The sequence below is a fragment of the Psammomys obesus genome, unplaced genomic scaffold (genome assembly GCF_907164565.1).
Source record: "Psammomys obesus unplaced genomic scaffold, mPsaObe1.curated_primary_1811, whole genome shotgun sequence".
Classification (NCBI taxonomy): domain Eukaryota; kingdom Metazoa; phylum Chordata; class Mammalia; order Rodentia; family Muridae; genus Psammomys; species Psammomys obesus.
This window is the reverse complement of record NW_026589137.1, coordinates 9,420,997-9,443,127: the sequence shown is the minus strand read 5'-3', so window position 1 is coordinate 9,443,127 and position 22,131 is coordinate 9,420,997. Positions and strand designations below refer to the sequence as shown.

Genomic DNA, 22,131 nt, shown 5'->3' with positions numbered 1-22,131 from the left:
GTGTGTGTGTGTGTGTGTGTGTGTGTGTGTGTGTGTGTGTGTGTGTGTACGTCAAAGAGTCAGCCATTGAGTTCATGTCAGAAACAGTCCCTGTTCCCCTTACTAGGATACCCACTTGGATACTGAGCTGCCATGGGCTACATCTGAGCAGTGGTTCTAGGTTATCTCCACGCATAGTCCTTGGTTGAGAAAACAGTCTCAGAAAAGACCCCTGTGCCCAGATGTATTTGGTGCTTGTGGCGTTCCTGTCCTCTCCAGGTCTTACTCTCTCTTCCTTCATATGATTACCTGCACTCTGCCCAAGGTTTGGTTATGAGTCTCAGTATCTGCTTTGATACACTGCTAGGTAGAGTCTTTCAGAGGCCCTCTGTGGTAGGCTCCTGTCCTGTTACTTGTTTTCTCCTACTTCCAATGTCCATCCCATTTTTCTTTCTAAGTGAGGATTGATCCTCTTACCCCAGGTCCTCTTTCTTGTTTATCTTCTTTAAGTGTACAGATTTTAGTAAAATTTAATTTTAAAGGAATAAATATATATGCATACTCAGTCTTTTAAAGCACTAAACATGTGTCTGTATCTGGGCAGCCAAGTGTCCTTTCAAATTCTTATGTAAAAATTCCCGTGTTCACCTCATGATAAATAATTCTTGCTGGCTCACATCCAAAAAATAATTACACCATATTACTTCACTGTAGATACTAACAAGACTAAAAAGTTTCCATATTGACTTTCCAAAATAGACTTAATTCCTTCACTGTGATGTTTTTCTTAATAGGATGTCTCAATTCTGATCTCAAGAAATGGAAATTCACATTAGGAACTCATTGGGTGGCAAAACAAGTAACGTAAACAGAAAAAAAATTATTCAAAGAGAAAGCAAAATTAAAAATTAAAAACACCCACAGTAACACTATTCAACAGAAATCAATATAAACATGTATAATTGAAGTATTTTAGTAGCCACATTTTAAAATAGAGAAAAATAAATGCTAAAATATATTTCATGATACATTTTATTCAAGTCAGATAAAACTCCAGCACAGAGGAAGAGGAATAGACATAAAGCCACATCCCAATCACAGAAGCTATTTGCAATTTATAGTTGCTAAGAAAAGGAAATTTTCTCTTCTTCAATAAAGTGAAACTGGTTGTATCAACCACATTCTAGGGCAGGTCCCATATACCCTAGTGCCAACACAAATTGGAATCCATGGCAGGTTTTTTGTTGTTGTTATTTTTTGTTTGTTTCTTTTAAGAGAGAAAAAGAACATAAAGTTGGATGGGTAGGGACCTAGGGGAAGAGCTTGGTGGAATTGGGGGAGGGAAAAGAATATTATCAAATTATATTATATGAAATTTTCAAAAAATAAACTACTTTTTAAAAGAAAATAAAATATGAGAGAAAATGAATGAAACAGGGATAGTGTGGGCTCAGCTAGACTTAGCACCATACATTCTTTTTTAAATTTTTTATTTTTAATGTTATTTACAGTTTATTAACTGTGTATCCTAGCTGTATCCCACTCCCTCATTCCCTCCCAATCCCACCCTTCCTCCCTCATCTCCTCCCTGCCCCTTTTCCAAGTCCACTGATAGCACAATAGATTCTGATTGAGTAGAGGTGACAGAAATTTCCTCTGACCTTCCTAGATAATATACAAGACCAAGCAGGAAGCCCATTTTTATAAGAGATGTGCTGTCTATAAAATGAGATTCTAGCTATAATGGGATGTATTTTCAATGTGGTTACCAAAGGGGAAAATTCCAGCCATGTTCCTCATTGCTGTGTAGAAGCAAAATAATTAACTTAAAATTTAGCAAGAATTTTTATGCTGACCATGTGAAAATTAGGAATTACTATGAACAGGAAATGTAACTGTCCATGAGAGCAAAGGGGACTAGCAAGAGGGGGAAGAATCTCAAGGGGTGGGGAAAGGGATATGCTCAAAATAACTAATAAACTTATATGAAAGTGCCCTTGTGAGACCCAGAGCCATGGACAATGACTGTGTGTCAATTAAAATTCTTTATTACAAAAAACCCTCAATGTTAAAAATATTCCCAGGGCTTAGTAAATAGCTCATCAGTACAAGCATGGGGACCTGATCTCTTTTCCCCAGAACCCATGTAAACTTCAGAAGCAGTGACACATGCCTATTATATTCCTGTAGTGCTGAGAGGTGGGGGCAGTTAGATCCTGGAGTTTTTCTGGCCAGTCATTCTCATCTAGCTGACAAGCTCTGTCTGAGTACAGGCAGGAGACTCTGTTTCAAATAATAAGCTACAGAGTGTGCTGTGTCACACTATTCCTGAGAAGATGTTTGCTCACCCCAATGAACGTTTGGTCACTCCAAATAGGGATGACATGAGAGAACAAAGTAGGGATACATCAAAGTCTACCTTAGTGAACCAAGGAGTTTTACTGGGGTTACTTATAGGAGTATGAGTGAGGGGTAACTTACAGGGGTAGAAGTGACTCTAAGACAGCTGCATCTCCAAAGCCCACCTTGACAGACATGACAGCCCTCAAAAGCTAGAGACCTAGAACACACTGCCCAGCATGCAGGCAGCTCCACAAATTGCAGAGTATCCTTTCAATGGGCTCAATTAATCTGAGCCTGTTCAGACAGCTTGGCTGGTTTTGTTGCTTCTAGACAATTTGGCTGGTTTTTGCTTCTTCCAGGTGGCTCAGCAGGTCTGGGTCTTTTCCAGATATCACAGTTTGTCTGAGAGTGTCTCTCAGCAGCCTTTACTGCTTATACGCATTTGAGGAAAAAGGAGCCTGTTATATCTGGTTAGCTTCAGGGATTTCCCGAAACCTTTATTCCTTAAGTTTAAATAGTTTTCCGGCTGAAAGGAATATTTTTACCTCCCATTAGCACACTCCCATGTCCTCATAAAACTTCCCAAGATGGAGATTAATCTCAAATGAAATTGCTACGGAACAGAGACACAGAAAGACACCCAACTTGGACCTCTGGCACACACACACACACACACACACATACACACACACACACACACACACACACACATACACACACACACACACACAGAGGCATACGCACTCGGACACACATGTGCATGAATCCCATATATAATAGAACATATACAAAAATTTTAAATGATTTATTTAAAACATCAATGTAAAATCATTAATGCATTAGTAAAATAATATAAAATTTTCATATCAAGTATATAAAATTTGGGATTACTATACTATTAGAACACATATCAATTCAGACTAGCCATGCTTTTTGTATTATTCAGTATCCATGTGTCTAATATTCATCTATACCAAAACTATATCATAGTTTATGTGAGCCTGTGTCAGAATTACCTATAAGACTAGTTATAGCACAGAATTCCACAAGCCTGAAGATTCTGATTGATAGTTCTAAGTGAAACCTGAGAATTTGCATTTTTAACAAATGTCTGGATACTGCTGCTGCTGAAGAGCTAGCAAGTGCGCTTTGAGAACCACGACCTTAATTCTTTCAAAATTCAAACTTGTCACCATTTTCCCACTATGTGAACATCAAATAAAAAAATAGACACTAGGTACTGTGGTGATTGATATTGTTAGTTGTTAATACTATACATTATACATCATTGCAAATTGTCAGTATCCTGTTTGTTGCTTAAAATTGAGCGATTATTGATATGAGTATCAGTAGTTAGATCTCAGTGACTATTGCTAAGTGATACTTAATAGAGGGTTAATTAAGAAGAAACATGTCTTGGCTTCTTTGCTCTTAACATTTGCAGAGCTATCTCTAATCTCAGGATTATGCTAAATACATTATCAGAAAGTAACCTTTTAAAACAGCAAACTAGCATTCAAGATTGTTTTTTGTTTTTGTTTTTTGAGACAGGATTACTCTGCATAGCCTTAGCTGTCCTGGACTCGCCTTGTAGACCAGACTGGCCTCAAACTCACAGATATCTGCCTGATTTTGCCTCCCTGTGTGCTGAGATTATAGGTGTGCACTACCATGCCCAGCAACATACAGGAAAATTTTAATTGACTCAATACCTATTCAAAGCATTAATGTCAACTAATTTGATATTTAATGTAGTCATGGATTTTAAAACAATTTAAGAATATTAAATGAATAGTTAACTAATTGCAAGCTCAGTGAAAAATAAAGATAATATCCTTTCTATCATGACATTAATTTATCTCTGAATGTGCCCCGGTCTTTGATTAGTAAATTATTGTGAAAGATACAGTTCCTTCTGATTTCTACATATTTAAGTATTTCATTTCTGTTTTATTGTTTCTGAAGAAAAATAATTAAAAGTTAATACCTTCTCTTTAAACATTTTTTTTCTAAGAACACAAAAACAGCTTCTGAGCCTCCTTTGGCTCCTCCTGTATCCGAAGAAGAAGATGAAGAAGAGGAAGAGGAAGAAGATGACAATGAGCCCCCGCCTGTCATTGCACCAAGACCGGAGCATACAAAATCAGTAAGTCAGAAAGATAACTATGGTTTATTTTCTCTCATTTATGATTTCCTGATTTTATATAGATAAATAAAATCATAGATACACACATACACGATGTCCTGAAAGTAAAAGTGAAACTATTTCTGGCAGTGGTTCTCAACCCATGGGTCACGTAGCAGATATCTTGCATATCCCATATTAACGCTATGAGTCATAACAGTAGCAAAATTACAGTTCTAAAGCAGTAAAGCAATTTTATGGTTGGGGGTCTCTACAATATGTGGAACTATATTAAAGTGTCACAGCATTAGAAAAGTGGAGAACTGCTGATCTAAGTGAACAAACTACAATAATGGGAAGGAGGAAAATTGCAAAATGGAAGGGTAGTTGTGGGAGTATGAGGACATATGCTCCAAATAAAATGTACACTTGTGTGAAAATTCCCTTATGTAACATGTACCCTCGACAATGAATATATGCAATGAGGTTTTTTTTTCTTTTTTTTTTAATTTTTATTTTTATTAATTACAGTTTATTCACTTGGTATCCCCCTCTGTAGCTCCCTACCTCATCCCCTCCCAATCCCTCTCTCCATCTTCTCCTCCCATACCCCTCCCCCAGTCCACTGATGATGAGGTCTTCTGACCCTAGCCTATCAGGTCTCATCAGGACTGGCTGCATTGTCTTCCTCTGTGGCCTGGTAAAGCTGCTCCCCCCTCAGGGGGAGGTGGGCTTTTCATCCATTGTTTAAGAGGCAGAGGGGATAGGATCCAAAGTTCAGAGCAGTCTAAATAGTAAGACTCTGGCTCCAAGCAAAAGAAACCAAAGAAGACAACATTTTATGGCTAGGGATATGTGGAGTTGCTGAAGTACCTCTTGTTCCACACTTCAGCCCAAATACTGTGTGTTGAAAATCCCATTGTTACAGTAAGGATAGACAAGAGGCTCCCTAGGGCTTGCCTGCAAGCCAGCCTAGCCATCTGCAGGTTAATGGGAGACCTTGTCTCTGAAAATGAAGCCAAGAGCAATTGAATGACGTCAACTGGCATTCACATATGCACAATACACATACACAAACAGGCACAGACATGCACGCCCATACATACCCATGAAGGTTCCATTTAGAACTTTAGAATACTGTTGAGCAAATAATACCTGTTGGGTATTTCCTGTGTTCCCAGAGTTACCACATGTAACTACAGCTCTAAGGGATCGTAAGTACTCTTTTGGCCCTATAGGCACCTGGGTAGACATGGCAGACACATAAACACACATACATACATACACACAAATTAAAAAAAACAAAAACAAATTATTTTAACTGTAATATGAGCCTAAAATTAATCTGAATTTTTGGTTATTTTTTTTACAGTTTCACATATAAGTACCACATTTACATCATTTCCATCCTTCTATCTTGCCTCTCCAACTCCTCTCATGACCTTTCTGGTTCCCTCTCAAATTTATGACCTCTTCTTCTATAATTATTGTTGTTTTATATGTTTATATTACCTAATACAAAAGCAATACTACATGGGCTCAGTTTTGATGTCATGACTTGAAAGTATAAGACTTTATACTTTCTAATAACTTGCTAATAATACCAAACAAACAAACAAACACAAAAAACACAGGCAACTACAAATTCATCAAACTGCAGAAGTGGAGATAAGGAAAGAAACTACTAAGGGAGGAACAGCAAGGTCAGAATGAGCAAATACTTTGAATGCTTTAGCATATGTTATGCTTCTTAATGTTCTTTGACAACAGTGAAGGGACAGTCCCTTCCTGCCACACTCTTCCTTATCTACTGTCTTAATTGTGGAATTTGGGTGGGTATGTTTGTCTTTCAGATCTATACCCGTTCTGTGGTTGAATCTATTGCTTCACCAGCAGCACCAAATAAAGAAGCCGCCCTACCTTCTGCTGAGAATTCCAGTACTTTGTACAGAAATACAGATCGGCAAAGGAAAAAATCTAAGATGACAGATGAGGAGATCCTAGAGAAGCTAAGTGAGTATTTTTCCATCAGAAAGTACTTCTTATACAGTGACTTCAAAGGAAATTGATTCTTTGGATGTCTGAATCTGCTTGTCAAACTCTAGGATCCCTTCAGTTGTGAAATAAAATATTTAGGACTTACTGTGCATATCAATCAGGTTACTCTCTCTCTCATAATCGTAACCTAACAGAAACTAAGCATTTTCACTTAGAACACTCAATATAGATGTACCCTTGACAAAATATATTATAGTAACTTTTAAGATTACACTGCCAAAAGGAATTGAACACTTTAGTATTTTATGACCATACCTGAAGGTTCTCATCTGATATACATTGGTTAAAAAAATCAACCTTAAAGTCCAATGGAGTACCACAGATAAAGTAGCTTTCCCTTATCTGTGGGGAGACAGGTGAAACCAGGCAATGGTAACAGTCACGTCCAAGGTGTCATTGGAGCACACATACTTCTGTAGTGCTCCAGTTTGACAAAATACTCACCACTTAAGAGTATGAAATAAGTTCTCCCCTAAAAAAAATGGCAAGGTTCTATAAATTGTATTTATTAAATTCACACAGAAAGGCTAGATTTAGTAATCAACATCTCCAGTTTAACTGCTACTAGCGCCTTATCCTTTCTATAAGTCTTAGAAGCATGATACAATAAGACAATAATGGGGCTATCCCTTTTTATTCTTTTTTTTTTTTTCAGTTAACAGAGTAGAGCAAAGGAAAAGAAGAAAATCATTTGTTGGCCACACAGAGGCACTGTAGATGTGACAAAGGGACCATTTTGCCACCAAGGGGCTAGCTGAAAATAGTTTTTCAGTTTCCCAATTTAGATAGGTCTACTGTCATCTAGATGATAAGAGGCTAAGAATGTTTGTAAGAATCATAGAATATCCAGGACACTCCCTGTATATCCTTTCCCTTCACAGCAAAGTTGTCATTTGGACTGAATAATTACTTTGTGTCTATCACGTTCAGGACATTTCATATATAACACCATTGTCATTTGAAGTAGAGAGGTTTGGGGAAGCCAGAGTTGAAGTACAGCTCTCAGTAAGCACTCAGAACTGGAATTGCTACAATTTAACAAAGTGACTCTGCTATACTTGATTAAATATGCTTCTAGCATTAGTGTCCACTATTTGCTATAATAATAGCCATAATAATTCCTACATGAGGAGCACTTTGTGAGTGGACACTTTCCATACATTACTGAGGTTAATTTTCTCTATACTCACTTATGGTAGATTTTAATGCCTGCATTTTACAGGACACTGAACGTAAGCTTTAAAAGCTTAAGTGACCGAGTCACCAGAATAATAAGTGGGAAAGCCATAATTTGACCTCATATCTGTGTGCCTTTAGGAGGGGAGGAGAGAGGGGTTTATGGGGGGATACAAAGTGAATAAAGTGTAATTAATAAAAAAAATGTGCATGTTTAAAAAAAAAGCTTTCACTTTTGCCATTAGCCACTTTGGTTTTGTATAACCGAACTCCTTGTGTGTAAAACAGAAGGCAGAGATAAAAGAACCACTAGGAAAACTAAGTTAATGATTCAGATAATCACTAAATTTCTTCCTTTGTTTTTATACACATCACATGAACTATAACAGAGATTACATTAGACTTTTAAAATTTGACAGTCATGCATTAGTAAAAATGACTGTTCTCTGTCATGAACATGGATTTATAGATTTTTGTAAGTAAATTGAGAAATATATGCTACATTTCTGAACCACAGTTTTTCTTACAGACCATGACAGCTATGGCTAGGACCTTTCTGGTTTATTTATTTTGTTCTGTATTGAGGAACAGAAGGCCAAAAGAAAAGAACTGACTTAAGTCTTTTGATGAGAATTAGGTTCAATTACTTAATTAATTAATTTTTGGTTTCTCAAGACAGGGTTTCTCTCTGTAGACTTGGCTGTCCTGGCCTCGCTTTATAGACCAGGCTGGCCTCAAATTCACAGAGATCCAAACTGCCTCTGCTTCCCTGAGTGCTGGGATTATAGGTGAGTGCCACCACGCCTGATTGAATTAAGTTTTAATGAGAAAAAAAAATGTAAAGAAAAAAAAAGAATTTAGCCAATGTTTTTCTCTATTGGTCTTTATACTTCTTTATCCAAGACAATCATTTTCCCTCTTGCAAGCCAAGGAAGTATAAAACTTTCTCTGTAGGATGGATCATAAGATGACAAATGTTGAGTTCAGAAAGTCTTAGATTCAAATCACAGACTTACTGATGATAGCTGAGTATTTAATTTTACTTGTCCTCTATTTCTTCATTCAAAATTTTGGCATAATAATAATACCAGCTTCATACCATGTGACAATGATAACTTCAGCACATATATCTGGCTCATAGTGGGGGAGTCAACAAATGTTCATTGTTTTATTAAGAATACAAACCATTAATGTGATTGCCTGACAGGACAAGCTTTGAAATGATCATAATGAAGTCTGAGTCACATGTACAAATTTTGTATCTCTTTGAAAGTCTCTTACCTCCTCTGAACTTCCAATAATAGTAATAGTCCCAGTATAATGAGAGATTTTTTAAGCTTAATTAAATGTTTTCGAGTAATATATCTCACATAATAATCAGCTTAAGCTTATTGTTTTATTACTGTTGTTTTATCATTACAGAATGGTACTGACCTTCCACTAGGATAGGATGCTTATAACTCAGGACAATCTCATAAGTGAGGTACCTGTACAGAAGTCATTGAGGTCCTTGGAAAGGTGTATACAAATCTCAAGGAAGTAGTAGAGGAGCCTGTGCTGATAGACAAAGGGAAATGGGAAAAAAAGTAGAGAAGTATAGGGATGGCCTGCCATCTACAGGAGAGTGAACCATATAAGAATAAGGAAGAAATGACAGCTTCTTAGTCATCCTCATCTTCAACCTCAAGAATGTGATTGCTAGGAACTGTGCAAGCCAAACCACACAGCTCCTAGGCAATTCATCTTCCATTCCAGGCAATTAATCTTCCATTCTGGTAGGGGCCAGACCAAGGAATCATTAATAGCTGAAATGGATAGATCATCTTTCAGTGTTACACAGACAGATAGCTTGGATCTGGCTGTTCACTGTGGTCTGTCTGGATCTGTTGAAAAATAAATAAACCTTTGTATGCTAGTGAACATTTTCAGACGGCAAGGACAGTCAGAAAAATAGTTCAATATAGGAAATTTCTCTTTAACCTTCCTCCTCTAAACCCCACAACGAGTTTTTCATCTTTGCCCTCCTCTTCCTTAGCATTCTGTACTCCAAATTCTTTTTCCTAATTCACCATCAGAGACAATCAAAGTTAATTTAGAGAATTATTAAGCTCTTCTTCAACAATTAAAAAAAATAGCCAGGTGGTGGGTGGCACACGCCCTTAATTCCAGCACTAGGGAGGCAGAAGCAGGCAGGTGGATCTCTGAACTGGAGGTCAGCCTGGTCTACAAGAGTGAGTTTCAGGATGGTAAGGGGAACACAGAGAAACCTTGTCTTAAGAAACAAAAAAAGGGGAGGAGGTCCTTCTCTATCAGTGGACTTGGAAAGGGGTAGGGAGAAGATGAGGGAGGGAGGGTGGGATTGGGTGGGAATGAGGGAGTGGGATTCAGCTGGGATACAGAGTTAATAATCTGTAACTAATATTAAAAAATAAAAACTTAATTAAAAAAGAAACAAAAGCAAAACAAACAAACCAACAAAAAACCTCCTTTATGCTCAAGGGATAATTTCTTTATGACAGGAACCAGTTTAGCTTAATAAGACAGAGACTATATTGTTGGACCTTTTATTTCTTTTGAAACCACAACATAAATCTCATTTTCAAATACTAGAATTTAGTGATTCTTAAAACTTTATACTTTAAAATGAATGGTTTGTTTCTTAATTGGTAGGAAATGGTTCTGATATTTCTATGATTGCTTTTTCCACTTGATTTTATTGGCTGACCTATTTTTTGCTTTACTGTGTCCCCATACTTTTCTTTGTCGAAATTTATAAAACGAAATTGTAATGGACCTAACGAGAAAGATAACTTGAAAACCTTGTTTTGTGACTGAAATTGTAAAGGAAAGCCTCTTGTATGCATACCTGCAATCAGTAGATGGCAGCACATACTCTCTGGTGAAAGATATAGGGTGTAAGGATGCCATTTTAATTGGAGAGCAGTTAAATTCTGAAGCACAGTCTCATCAAAATGGTTGTCTCCTAGTAATCCATATGAAAGGATTCATTTCCTCATTTTTTTAACACCACATACCATGGAAATAATGGTTGAATAATTTATTGCCCTAAAACCTCATTAACTGAACCCTACCAATTGAAATTGGTTAGAATTCAGAAAGTGGTTTGAGTTAAAGCTTAAAGCATTGTTTTTTGATCAGTCTGTGGAAAAGCATTTGCTCAGCAACTTTATAGTAAAACTTTCTTAGAAAAGGATAAACCATTTAATAACACTCTGGTGTCAAGTAACTTTAAAATAATCATTTCACCAAAAGAATAAAAAAGATCCAGGCATTTACCCATTGATAACTGACTTGAAGAAAGATGGCTTTAGTGATGTGGAAATCCATTAGACGATTTGAAAAATAGAATAGCAACCCACATATCACTAAGTTTATGGCATTCTAAAGACTAAATTCTAATAAAATAAAATATATTATTCAACATTTTTTGAACCATGAACTTTTTTCTTCAAGAAGAAATGCCAAATTTTACTTCTGTTTAACTCTACAAGCATTTGCTGTATAGTCAATATGTTGTAGTTTGTGCTCTATAAGGACACAAAGGATTTACAGGTGAATAAGACTATGCTACTCTCATTAAAACAGTGTAAAAGGTGATTCCAAAGTGTTATATTACTCATTAAGGACATTGAAAGGGAGAGAAAAAGAAAGTTACTAAAGTTATTCAATGGGATCATGGAGGTTTCCCAGAAGAAGTAACATCTAAAATAACCTTTAAAGCAAGGAGCTTGCTATGAGGAAGCATGGGAAGTATGTTGCAGATGGAGTATAGAATGCAAAGACTTCCCTTGATCTTAACCAAAACACCAAGAAAGACTTGGAAGTACATACCTAGAACTTGTAATTATTCTGTTACTTGAACAAAGAAACAGAGTTATGAGAGGGAGGGAAAAAAAGTGAGTGACTCTTCCAGAGGTGAAGAGTTTTATTGCCATCATGTTATTGGTTGGCTTACAATGCCTGAAACATCAGCCTTGGGAGAGTCAATGCCCTCTTCTGGCTTGGATATTTTCCTTGCACATCTGGCATTCTCTGTCTTCCCTTCCCCCTCTCTTTCTCACACAAACACACTTATATACTTTTTCTGTCTGTCTTTCTCTCTGTCTGTATGCCTCTCTCTCTCTCTATCTCACACACACATGCACACACACATACACACACACACACACACACATACACACACACACACACACACACACAGAGAAAGTGAAAATAAGAATATTTTAGAAAAGAATTACTCCTAGAGGTTTTTACTGGTTGTGTAGAAGAAGCAGCTTAACAATTACTGCTAAGCAGGGACTGTTCAGGTATTGCACTTCATGTTCTATGGTCAGAGCATAAGGTTCTTGTTAAAGATACAGTGATACTTGCATACTGAGCCAAGGACTTTGGGGTTTAACTATAGGTGTCAGGTGTCTCTGGTATCAAAACCAGAGACTCATCTGACCAGGTCTACAGTGAAAGCATTCTGAGAGAGCTGTAGAACCTGATAGACATGACAAGCCTAGCAAAAGAAATGCTAGTTAGGAGAATGTTGAAACAAAAGATGAGGAGAGTCCAAAAGGAGCAGTAGAATTAAGGAAAGAGTGTACTGGAAAAGGAGTCAAGGAAGAAAGCAGATACTGACCTAGCACTAAGTAAACACCATCTGTAGGGAAGGACTGAAAGACAAAGATAATTCTCAGATGTCTCACCAGACTACTTAGAGGATAGATTGAAAGCACCATGGCCTATGGCAATAGATTTGTAACAACTCTTGCAGTATCTGTCGCACTAAGGCCAACTAAAATCAAAGCCCATTTTAGCGAAGTAAAGTGAAAGAAGAGAGAAAGAAGGAAAATACAACAAAACCACTATGAAACTGTCAAACAATGAAGACAAAATGAAAGAATTATTCCCAGGACAGGGGTATGGCTCAGTTGGTAGAGTGCTAACCTGGCATTAATGAAGCTGTGCATTCTGTGCCCAAAACAACACTAATAGGGTCTAGATGTGCACATTTGTCATCTTAGCACACAGGAGATGGACACAAGAGGATCAGAAGTTCAAGCTTATCCTTGGTCAACCAAACACCCCCAGACAAACCCCTGCAGTGCTAAATCCCAAATGCAATATATAAGTCATAATTGAAAGACTTAGAAGATTAATTTTTTCCTGACTCTATGTTGTCAGTTTTTAGATTTTAGTTAGCTTCTTCACTAGGCCAGGGAACAAATAGTCATCAAAATTAGTGGAATATATATATATATATATATATATATATATATATTTTGTATAATATATAATATAGTATATATACCATATAATATATAATATTACAATATTATATATTATAATATATAATATAATACTATATATTATATATGCTGTATAATATATAATATAATATTATATATTATAATACTATATATTATATAGTATATATATACTATATACGCTATATACAGTATATAATATAGTATATTGTATAGTATATAGTATACATATTATATAGTATATATAGTCTCTCTATATATACAATTGTGTGTGTGTGTGTGTGTATATATATATATATATCTATACATATATACTGTATTTGAATATGCATTTTCTTATTTTCATTCACTTCCTTTTTCAGTGGCAATCACTGCCCTGGGCACCAAAAGTAAACATATGAAAACACAGATTTTCTGAGTCCAATAATAAATAAAAGTATGTTAGTTTTATTACAGTGATCCTAGAAGACTTTGGAAAGTCTGATGTGCTGAAGATATATTTAGGTGGTAATTAGGAAGTCAGAACTTAGATAGGAAGGGGAATAGAAAAGCAGAAAAGCATATGGTTAGAGTTAGTTACTGTATGGTGATAGTACTCCTAAGACCTAAAGCAGGGGGGAAGGAGACAGGGGAAGGATACTTGCAACTTAGCCTGGTTAGGTAAAACGCCAAATGGGGTTGGATCATGAATGGCCTTCTGTGTTCAACTAAGTAATCTGGTGTGGTTCTGTAGCAAGGAGGAACTTTTGCAAGATTATTTAGGAACAGATAATAGCGACTGATAATACAGCAAAGATCTTCTATGTTCCTGCAGACCTACCATTTGGAGTTTCGAGGTATCAACTACAATCTTGGAAGATAATAGCTTCGAAACCCCACCCAAATCTTGCTCATGAATATCATAAAGACAAGAAAGTGTGCCTCTCCCTTAGTGAAGCCTGTTTTCATTTCAGAGACCTGCTTTTTTTGCTATGAATCTTCATGCTTTAGCCTATATTAAAATAGCATCACTATGACCCAACTCTGTTTTCAAACAACAAAAAAAGTAACTGGTAATATGTATGTTGTTTCTTTGTGGAATGTTTAATTATTTTTTTGCAAGTGTCGTGTCGATGTGTGTGTTCACACAAGTATGAATACACATGTCTGTGCAGGTGCTCATGTGTGCAGGTGCATGTGAAGGCTCTAGGTTGACATAGGGAATTATACTTGGTCACTCTTCACCTTATCGAGCAAGGCATGGTCTCTCAGCTAACCAAGAACTCCTTGATATAAGCTAGCTTCTTCCTTCAGAATTCCATCTCTGCCTTCTAAGCAATGGAATTACAGGTGGACCGTAACGTCCAACTGACAGTTTATGTGTGTTCTTGAGGGCATGACCTTATGCTTTTGAGAGCAATAAATACTGAGCCATCTCTCTAGTCCCAAGAATGACTAATTTATTTCATAGATAGATAGATAGATAGATAGATAGATAGATAGATAGATAGATAGATAGGAGTGTGTGATACACAAGTCTGAAGTATGTTATTTAAAATCAAACATTGAAGGGAAAGAGTAATGACTCACTTGCTGAACTGGTGGTTGCACCTGAGTTCAGCTCTCCAGCACACACCTTATATTAAGGGTGGGTTGGTGCATGCATGCAACCTTAGGGAGGTAGAAACGAGATAATCTATGTGACATGCTGGCCTGCTAGTCTTTCCAAGTTAGTGTGCTTCAGGTTCAGTGAGGAGAAACCCTATGTCAGAGAATTAGGTGCAGGGCCATAGAGGAAGACACCAATTGTGAACCTGTAGCCTCTGCACATGCACACACATGTACATACAGATGCATGGACTACACACAAAAGATATTGAACTATATACTTTAAATGGGTGAATTTTATGATATTTAAATCTCAAATCAGTAAAGCTGGTCAGGTGCTCTGAGCACTAGTAGAATCCTAAGTAAGAGGATGTATACTTTTTGAAAGTATAACTCTTGATTTATGACCAAACTTACTCCTTAGACTCATTCTTATTTACCATTGAGTTAGCATAGAGCTAGTGAACAGTAAACACTAGATAAGTATGCATCCTGTGGAATTAAATCTAGTGCATTCCTTTAATCCAATTCAGAAAAATTATCTTATTAAATCATGGGCACAATTTTTAAGTATTTTAATCTCTTAATCTATAATAGTTATTTTACAAGGACTTTTAATTTTTATAAATGCTGGTTTGTGGTCAGTCCATTTTTTCTTTCCCAGATATCAGCAGTTTTTAATATAAGTAGTATGTATGGATTATTGTGATCACTTTAATATATTTCACTGCATTTTTAAACAAATTAAGCATATTTTCCATATAAAATGTGAAAGTTACTGACTTTGATGTAAAAATTTTATCATTAAAGGAAATCAATCAATTTCAATCATTCTCTCTCCCTCCATCCACCTTTCCTCCCCTGCCCCCACTCTCTTTCAGGAAGCATTGTGAGCGTTGGGGACCCAAAGAAAAAATATACAAGATTTGAAAAAATTGGTCAAGGGTAAGTGATTTTATTTAAATTACCAAGATGCACTCCAACAATGTACATATGTTAAAATTCACTAACAGCTCAGATATAATATCAATTCATACCTCCTCTTTTCTGTATTATACTTATGATTTATATAATCAATATTAACTTTCCCTGCTGGTAGGTTTTTTGGTAACTAACATAGAAACACATGATACTGGAGTCTTCACTATCATTGAACTGATAACTTTGCCGGGACATTTTGATAGCTATGCCATTTGTATATTCACACTGATTTACCTAGAAAAGCAGAAGAATTAGAGAAAAGCTCTAATTGCATTGCCTCCTCACATTCAAATGCACCTGTGGATTAGATCCTGCTTTGTCAAACTGAACAGTACAGAATGAGAATGAGGAAGGCCTTACTAAATAACCTAGAGTTGTTAAATTAACTACCTGAGTAGTGTCAATATAAACCAATAGTCCTAACATGATACCAGGTCCATCACTTTCCCGTACTGGTTAACAGCACAGATTTCCAAACACAACTCACCAGATATTTGAATCAGACTTCAGGAATGGTAATCTTATAAAAAGTCCTCGGATAATCCTGATCATCAGCTAGACATGTGAACCAATATTGAATCATTTGCTAAAGCTAGAGGTAGGAGCCACCTCTTCTTCAACTTAACTGGATGTATCTCACATCTCAGTGTATTACTAAGCCAGACTCCCTGGGGATGCAATAATGTTTAATGAAAGATGTACTTTCTCAAGTCCATATATAAACTTTAACTGACTTTTTTTTGTGAACAAGTAGAATATCCCACAAGACAAGTTGCAAAAAGACAATATATATTGCAGCAATACAGAAAAGTTGGCTTTTAGATTTTATTTTAATGTTGTTTGGTTAAAAAAGGGGTGCTGAGGTCTACAGAAATGGTTCTATGGTATATCGTGCACACAGAGGACAGAGTTCAGTTCTCAGCATCCATGTCAGGTATCTCACAATCACGAATAGTTGAAGCTTAAAAGGATCCACTGCCCTTTCTGGCCTCCACAGGCACCTGCACTTGTGTACACAAACACACACACACACACACCTATACATAATTAAATTATTTATAATGGACAGATATACAATCTGGGAAAACAGCACCACAGATCTTCATTGTTCATTGTGGTAGCTACTTTGGGCTTAGCTTCATTTGGCTGTTGAACACTTGCAGTATTACTGGTCCAAACTGGAATGTGCCACAAGTATGAAATACACACTTAATTTCAAGTCCTTCATGTCAAATATACTATAAAATATCGTATAGACAGTGTGCATACTGACTGCTTATTGGGATAATATTCTGCTTGCATTTGTCTAAACCAGCAGTTTTCAACATGTGTGTTGTATTGGAGGTTGAACAATCCTTTCCCAGGGGTCGCATATCAGTTATCCTGAATAACAGATATTTACATTACAATTCACAACAGTAGCAAAATTATTGTTATTGGTCACCACAACATAAGGAACTGTATTAAAAGGTCACAGCATTAGGAAGTTTGAGAACCACTGGTATAAATGAAATAAATCATTATATCAGATTTATTTTTGGAAGAACTTTTTTTAATTTTAATTTTTGTTAATTACAGTTTACTCCCTTTGTATCCCACCTGTAGCTCCCTCCCTTTTCCCTTCCCAATCCCACCCTCCCTCCTTTTTCTTCACCCATGCTCCTCTCCCAGTCCACTGATAGGGGAGGTCCTCCTTCCCTTCCATCTGATCCTAGTATATCAAGTCTCAAACAGGAGTGGCTGCATTTCAAGAACTTTCAATGTAGCTCTAGATATTTAAAATATAGTTCACATTATAGTCTTTTTATGCTTTAATATTGATTTTTAACTGACACATAATAATTATACATATTTAAGGGCAGTGATGTGATGCTTTGATTCATGTATTTATGTAGTACTTATGTGGTTTGGTGAACGTGCTTGCCATGAAATCCTGATTACCCAAGCTAGATTGCAAGAATCCACAGTGGAAAGAGAGAATTGACTCCAAAACAATGTCCTCAACACATGAATTATGACATGTGCATGTGTGCTCACGCATGTGTACACACAGACACCACCATGCACACATATTATAACAATAAAATAGAATTTAAAAATATACTACATAATGTTCAAATCTGCAAGTTTTTACTTTATTCTATTGAGTCTTTGCAAAGAACAGAATCTCATTATTGCTAGTTTTCATTTTGTATACAATTCACAATGTATTTCCAATGAAAAACATCTTCTAAATTAGAGTTTCAGTAAATCACTTTGTTACATAACTGTGTTCTGAGAAGTGAGGATGGGAGATGTGATGTTATTTGTTCCCATTAATATGCAGCTGAACAAAAACAACATTGAATTAAAAAAATCAAACAAAAATACTTAAGAGATGCTTTCAAATAATCGAGCCAAATTAATAGCTTCAAGAACAAAGATCAGACCACTAATGAGTGACTTTGCTCACCAAAAAGATTTCCTCTTGTGATTGCTAATCATAACTAGACTTCAAAAGATACAAAAGGAAAGTTATATATGGATACTCTTTTTAAAGTATTTATCATCTAAAAAGAAGCAGGGGAAGGCAAGACATGGTGTCACATCTCTCATCTCCACACTCAGGAGGTGAAGGCAGAACAATTAGGTGTTCGAAGTGATCCTCAGCCACAGAGCAAGCTTGACGCTAGCCTGTGCTGCATAAGACCCTCTCAAAAATAAGAAGATTAAGAAAAGGAAGATGGAAATAAAACCAAAAGAAGCATGCACAATATAAAATAAACAGTGTATGTCCTATTTGCTGAAACAAAAGCTTCTGTTTTACATTCCCAGAGAATACATGATTTTTAAAAACGATGAGGCCAGCTGAAAGTTCAGTCATAATAAATTATTAGATGTTAGGACATCTATTGTCTTTTTTAATTTGTCTCCTATACTGTCCAGCATACTGCTAAGCTTGGCATGGTGGCATATATTTTGTATTTAGTGGGTCCTCAGATTTTTTTGTACAGTTATGAATAAGCTGTACAAAACAGCCACACTCAAAAATTACTTGCAGAACTTCCCTTATTTGCTAGTCCCCTATCTCTGGAATGATTTTGCATCAGTAAATATTTGTTGGATGAGCAAAAGTGTTTGCCCATCTAGCTTTCTTTTATATCAATGTCTTTTGGCTTTTTAATCACTCATTTTTTCTCATTGCATTGTCAGCTCTTTTTCTTTCACAATGACTTGGTCTGACCCGGTCATACTGCTTTGTTGTTCCTCTGGTGTGTGCTGCACATCTATCTTTTTCATGTCTATTGGCTTCACATTTCACTGAAAATTTTCACATACACACAGAACATGAATAGTCATAATATAAAAACCAATGTTTAAAAAAAAAACTAAAATCAAAGCATACTTTTAAAATAGCTATTAAGAGCTTAAGTTTATTTATTGAGATTTAAAATTTTATTTTATCATATTTTCATCTAATCATTGTTTTGATTTTTTAATGGAATATCCCCCACTCTTAAGATTTTACGTGAATGAACAAAATACTTTCTCTAGATTTTAAAAAAAGAAACCACTTATAGTAACTGTGTTTTAACTTAAATGGTTTGTAACTGATTTTCTCATGAATTATTGCTCTGAGCTAGGCAATCTAGTATCTACTTTTAAGACACAGTGGTTTTCTTTTCTTTTCATTAAGTCTTGATTTTTATTGTTTTGCTTTACCTGTTGTTATAGTAACTTTCAAAATCATGTCATTAATCATTAAGTGCTAGCAACAATCAAACCCATTATTCCATTCTCAGCTCCAGAGACCACAAGACCCTACTCTTCAGAGCTGAATTTAAGAAAACCCTTTTCATTAATTACCCTCATCCACTTGGAAAACTACATTTTTTTCCCTGTATGGGATTCCACCATCCCAACATACAGGCCTAGTTCGTAAAATTAGCTTCCATCAACCATAAATCAAACTCAGAGTTTCCTGTATAATTGTTGCAAGCCATAACTGTGAGGCTAAGCCTTAAAAATGACAGAATTTTACTAAGTTTTCTGTGAATGTTCTATCGTCGGCTGCCAAATCTAGACATTTCGATCCAGTGTGTAAAGGGAGAAGAAAGCAGAAAGAGAGAAGGAGCCAAGAAGGGGAAAGAGAGAAAGCCAGATACCCCTATATTCTCGTTAACTGGAGAACAATGGCAAGGTGGAATAAGAAAGTTTTTTTTTTTTTCATTCTATAAGAGTTCTATAAAAGAACATAGATGATAAATGGAGTCCGGTGAGACAACTGAAGCACACGTTTCTCTTCCATCAATGGCTATCCCTGGAAGTTTGTGTAATTCCTAAATAAGCAGTAGCAGTGTGGCAAAGGGTGGAGCTTATTAAGGCTGGCAGCTGCCTTGCAGATGTCTCACTAATACGTTTGAATTCATTTCAAGGTTGTTTTTTTTTCTCAAATGAGAATGACCTGATAATTAGATCACCTTTCCTTTCAAACCCAAAGTGTCTTTTCTCAACAATATTAGTAAATTAGTTTGTCTTGTAAAGAAGCATCACATATATAAACTGATTTACATCCAGTTTAACAAATGTTTATATTTAGTAAACTATGGTTGAGTGAAAACTATGTTTAACATAGAGCTATAATTGAGAACCAGGTTCTGGGCCGGATGTAGTACCTTTAATTTCAATGGTCAGGATTCAAAGGCGGGGAATCTCTGAGTTTTAGGATAGCCTAGTCTACATTGTGAGCTATAGGCAGGACTACACAGAGAGACCCTGTCTCAACCCCACCCCAATAAAAAGAACCAAGTTTTGGTAGCCACAGTGAGCTTTATATTTAACAACTCCTGAATATCTAGCAAAAAAAAAAAAAAAATGGATGAGACGCTAGCTTTCACTTACTTAGTAAGCTGAAAATCTAGGTTCCATTCACAGTAGGAGAAAACAGAGAGGGGAAAAGGCAGAGCAAATTCACCTCCCACTGATATGCAGTTACTCTGTATTGATCTACACATTAATCTTGCCAGCTCCTCTTGAATCCTTTTTGAGCTGTCAGGGCCTCATTGGTCTTTGGTTTCTTCCTTCTTACTCCTGTAGACTATTCCTGTGACATCTTGTATCTAGTACTTCTAAATTGTCTTAAAACTTTTAAAAACAAAAGAATAAAGGAAGGATTTTGAAATAGTTGATGAAAAGGGGGGCAACATTTTGTGCTGAAAAGTCTATGACCAGCTTAATTTCTTGAAACACAAGTTTTCCTGTTCATGACAAAGCAGCACGCATACTCCCTAAGACCGAAAAACAAACAAGAGAAGGCAATTAACGTACTTAGCCCAGACATGTCATGTGGTTAAACACTCCATTATATTAGCTATTAGTTTTTAATATTTCTGTGTCTTTTTTATATTAATTACAGTTTATTCATTTTGTATCCCAGCTCTAGGCCCCTCCCTCATTCCCTCTCAATCCCACTCTTGCCTCCTTATCTCCTCCCATGCCCCTCTCCAAGTCCACTGATGAGGGAGGTCCTCCTCCCCTTCCATGTGACCCTAGCCTATCAGGTCTCATCAGGACTGGCTGCATTGTCTTCCTCTGTGGCTTGTCAATGCTGCTCCCCATTCAGGGATGGTGATCAGAGAGCCAGCCACTGAGTTCATGTCAGAAACAGTACCTGTTCCCCTTACTAGAGAACCCACTAAAAACACCCACAAACCATTATGATATGAAATAAAATATCATGACTATTCTAATGCAGTTACAAAGAGATAAGGAGACAAATAGAATGAATAAATGATTTATATAAAAATAAGAAGTTATGAAAATTGATTTTTAGTAGTGAGATCATTTTAGTTATGATTTGAAATGGTATGAAGATCTGGCTAGGCATGGTGGCACACTCCTTTAATCCCAGCACTTGGAAGGCAGATAGAAGGTGAATCTCTGTGAGTCCAAGGCCAGTCTGTTCTACAGTATGAGTTCTAAGGCAGCTAGGCATAGGCAGAGAGATACTGTCATACACACACACACACACACACACACACACACCTTAGCAAGTGCAAATCATGAGACTTCACTTGAAGTAAACTAAATGAATATTTTAGACTAAGTTTTATCACCACGGTGTCCTTAGATCTACAACAGTATGTGTTATACTCAGTATTTGTTGAAGTCACATTAAAAGGAGAAGAATAAAATGTAGGCAGTGGACTTATAGTTAAAAAGAAATAATGCTAAAATAATAGGTATGAGACAAATGGAGAGCAACAGGTTGCAATGTGTGCATATCATCATTTCTTTGCTGTGGCAAAATAATTGGCATAAAAAAATCCTAAGGATGGGCAGAGTGAATGGAATTTTATGTAAGAAGTGGGAAATAGTAAGAGCTGGAGGGGACGGGAACTCCACAAGGAGAGCAACAGAACAAGATAATTTGAACACAGGGAACTTCCCAGAGACTCATACTCCAACCAAGGACTATTCGTGGAGATGACCTGGAACTCCTGCACAGGTGTAGCCCATGGCAGTTCAGTGTCCAAGTGGGTTACATAGTAATGGGAAGAGGGACTGCCTCTGACATAATCTGATTGGCCTGCTCGTTGATCACCTCCCCCTGAGGGGGGAGCAGCC

The 22,131-nt window shown here is 36.5% G+C and overlaps 1 protein-coding gene across 2 annotated transcripts in view; it reads left to right on the top strand.

Moving 5' to 3' along the window:
* Window positions 1-22,131, top strand: part of Pak3 (p21 (RAC1) activated kinase 3) — a 336,231-nt gene that overhangs the window by 268,630 nt on the left and 45,470 nt on the right. For both annotated transcript variants that reach the window (XM_055604923.1, XM_055604924.1), the window contains 3 exons: window positions 4,337-4,468; window positions 6,301-6,460; window positions 15,426-15,489. In XM_055604923.1, the coding sequence (XP_055460898.1) occupies window positions 4,337-4,468; window positions 6,301-6,460; window positions 15,426-15,489 (356 nt within the window). The remainder of the gene's footprint in view (window positions 1-4,336; window positions 4,469-6,300; window positions 6,461-15,425; window positions 15,490-22,131) is intronic.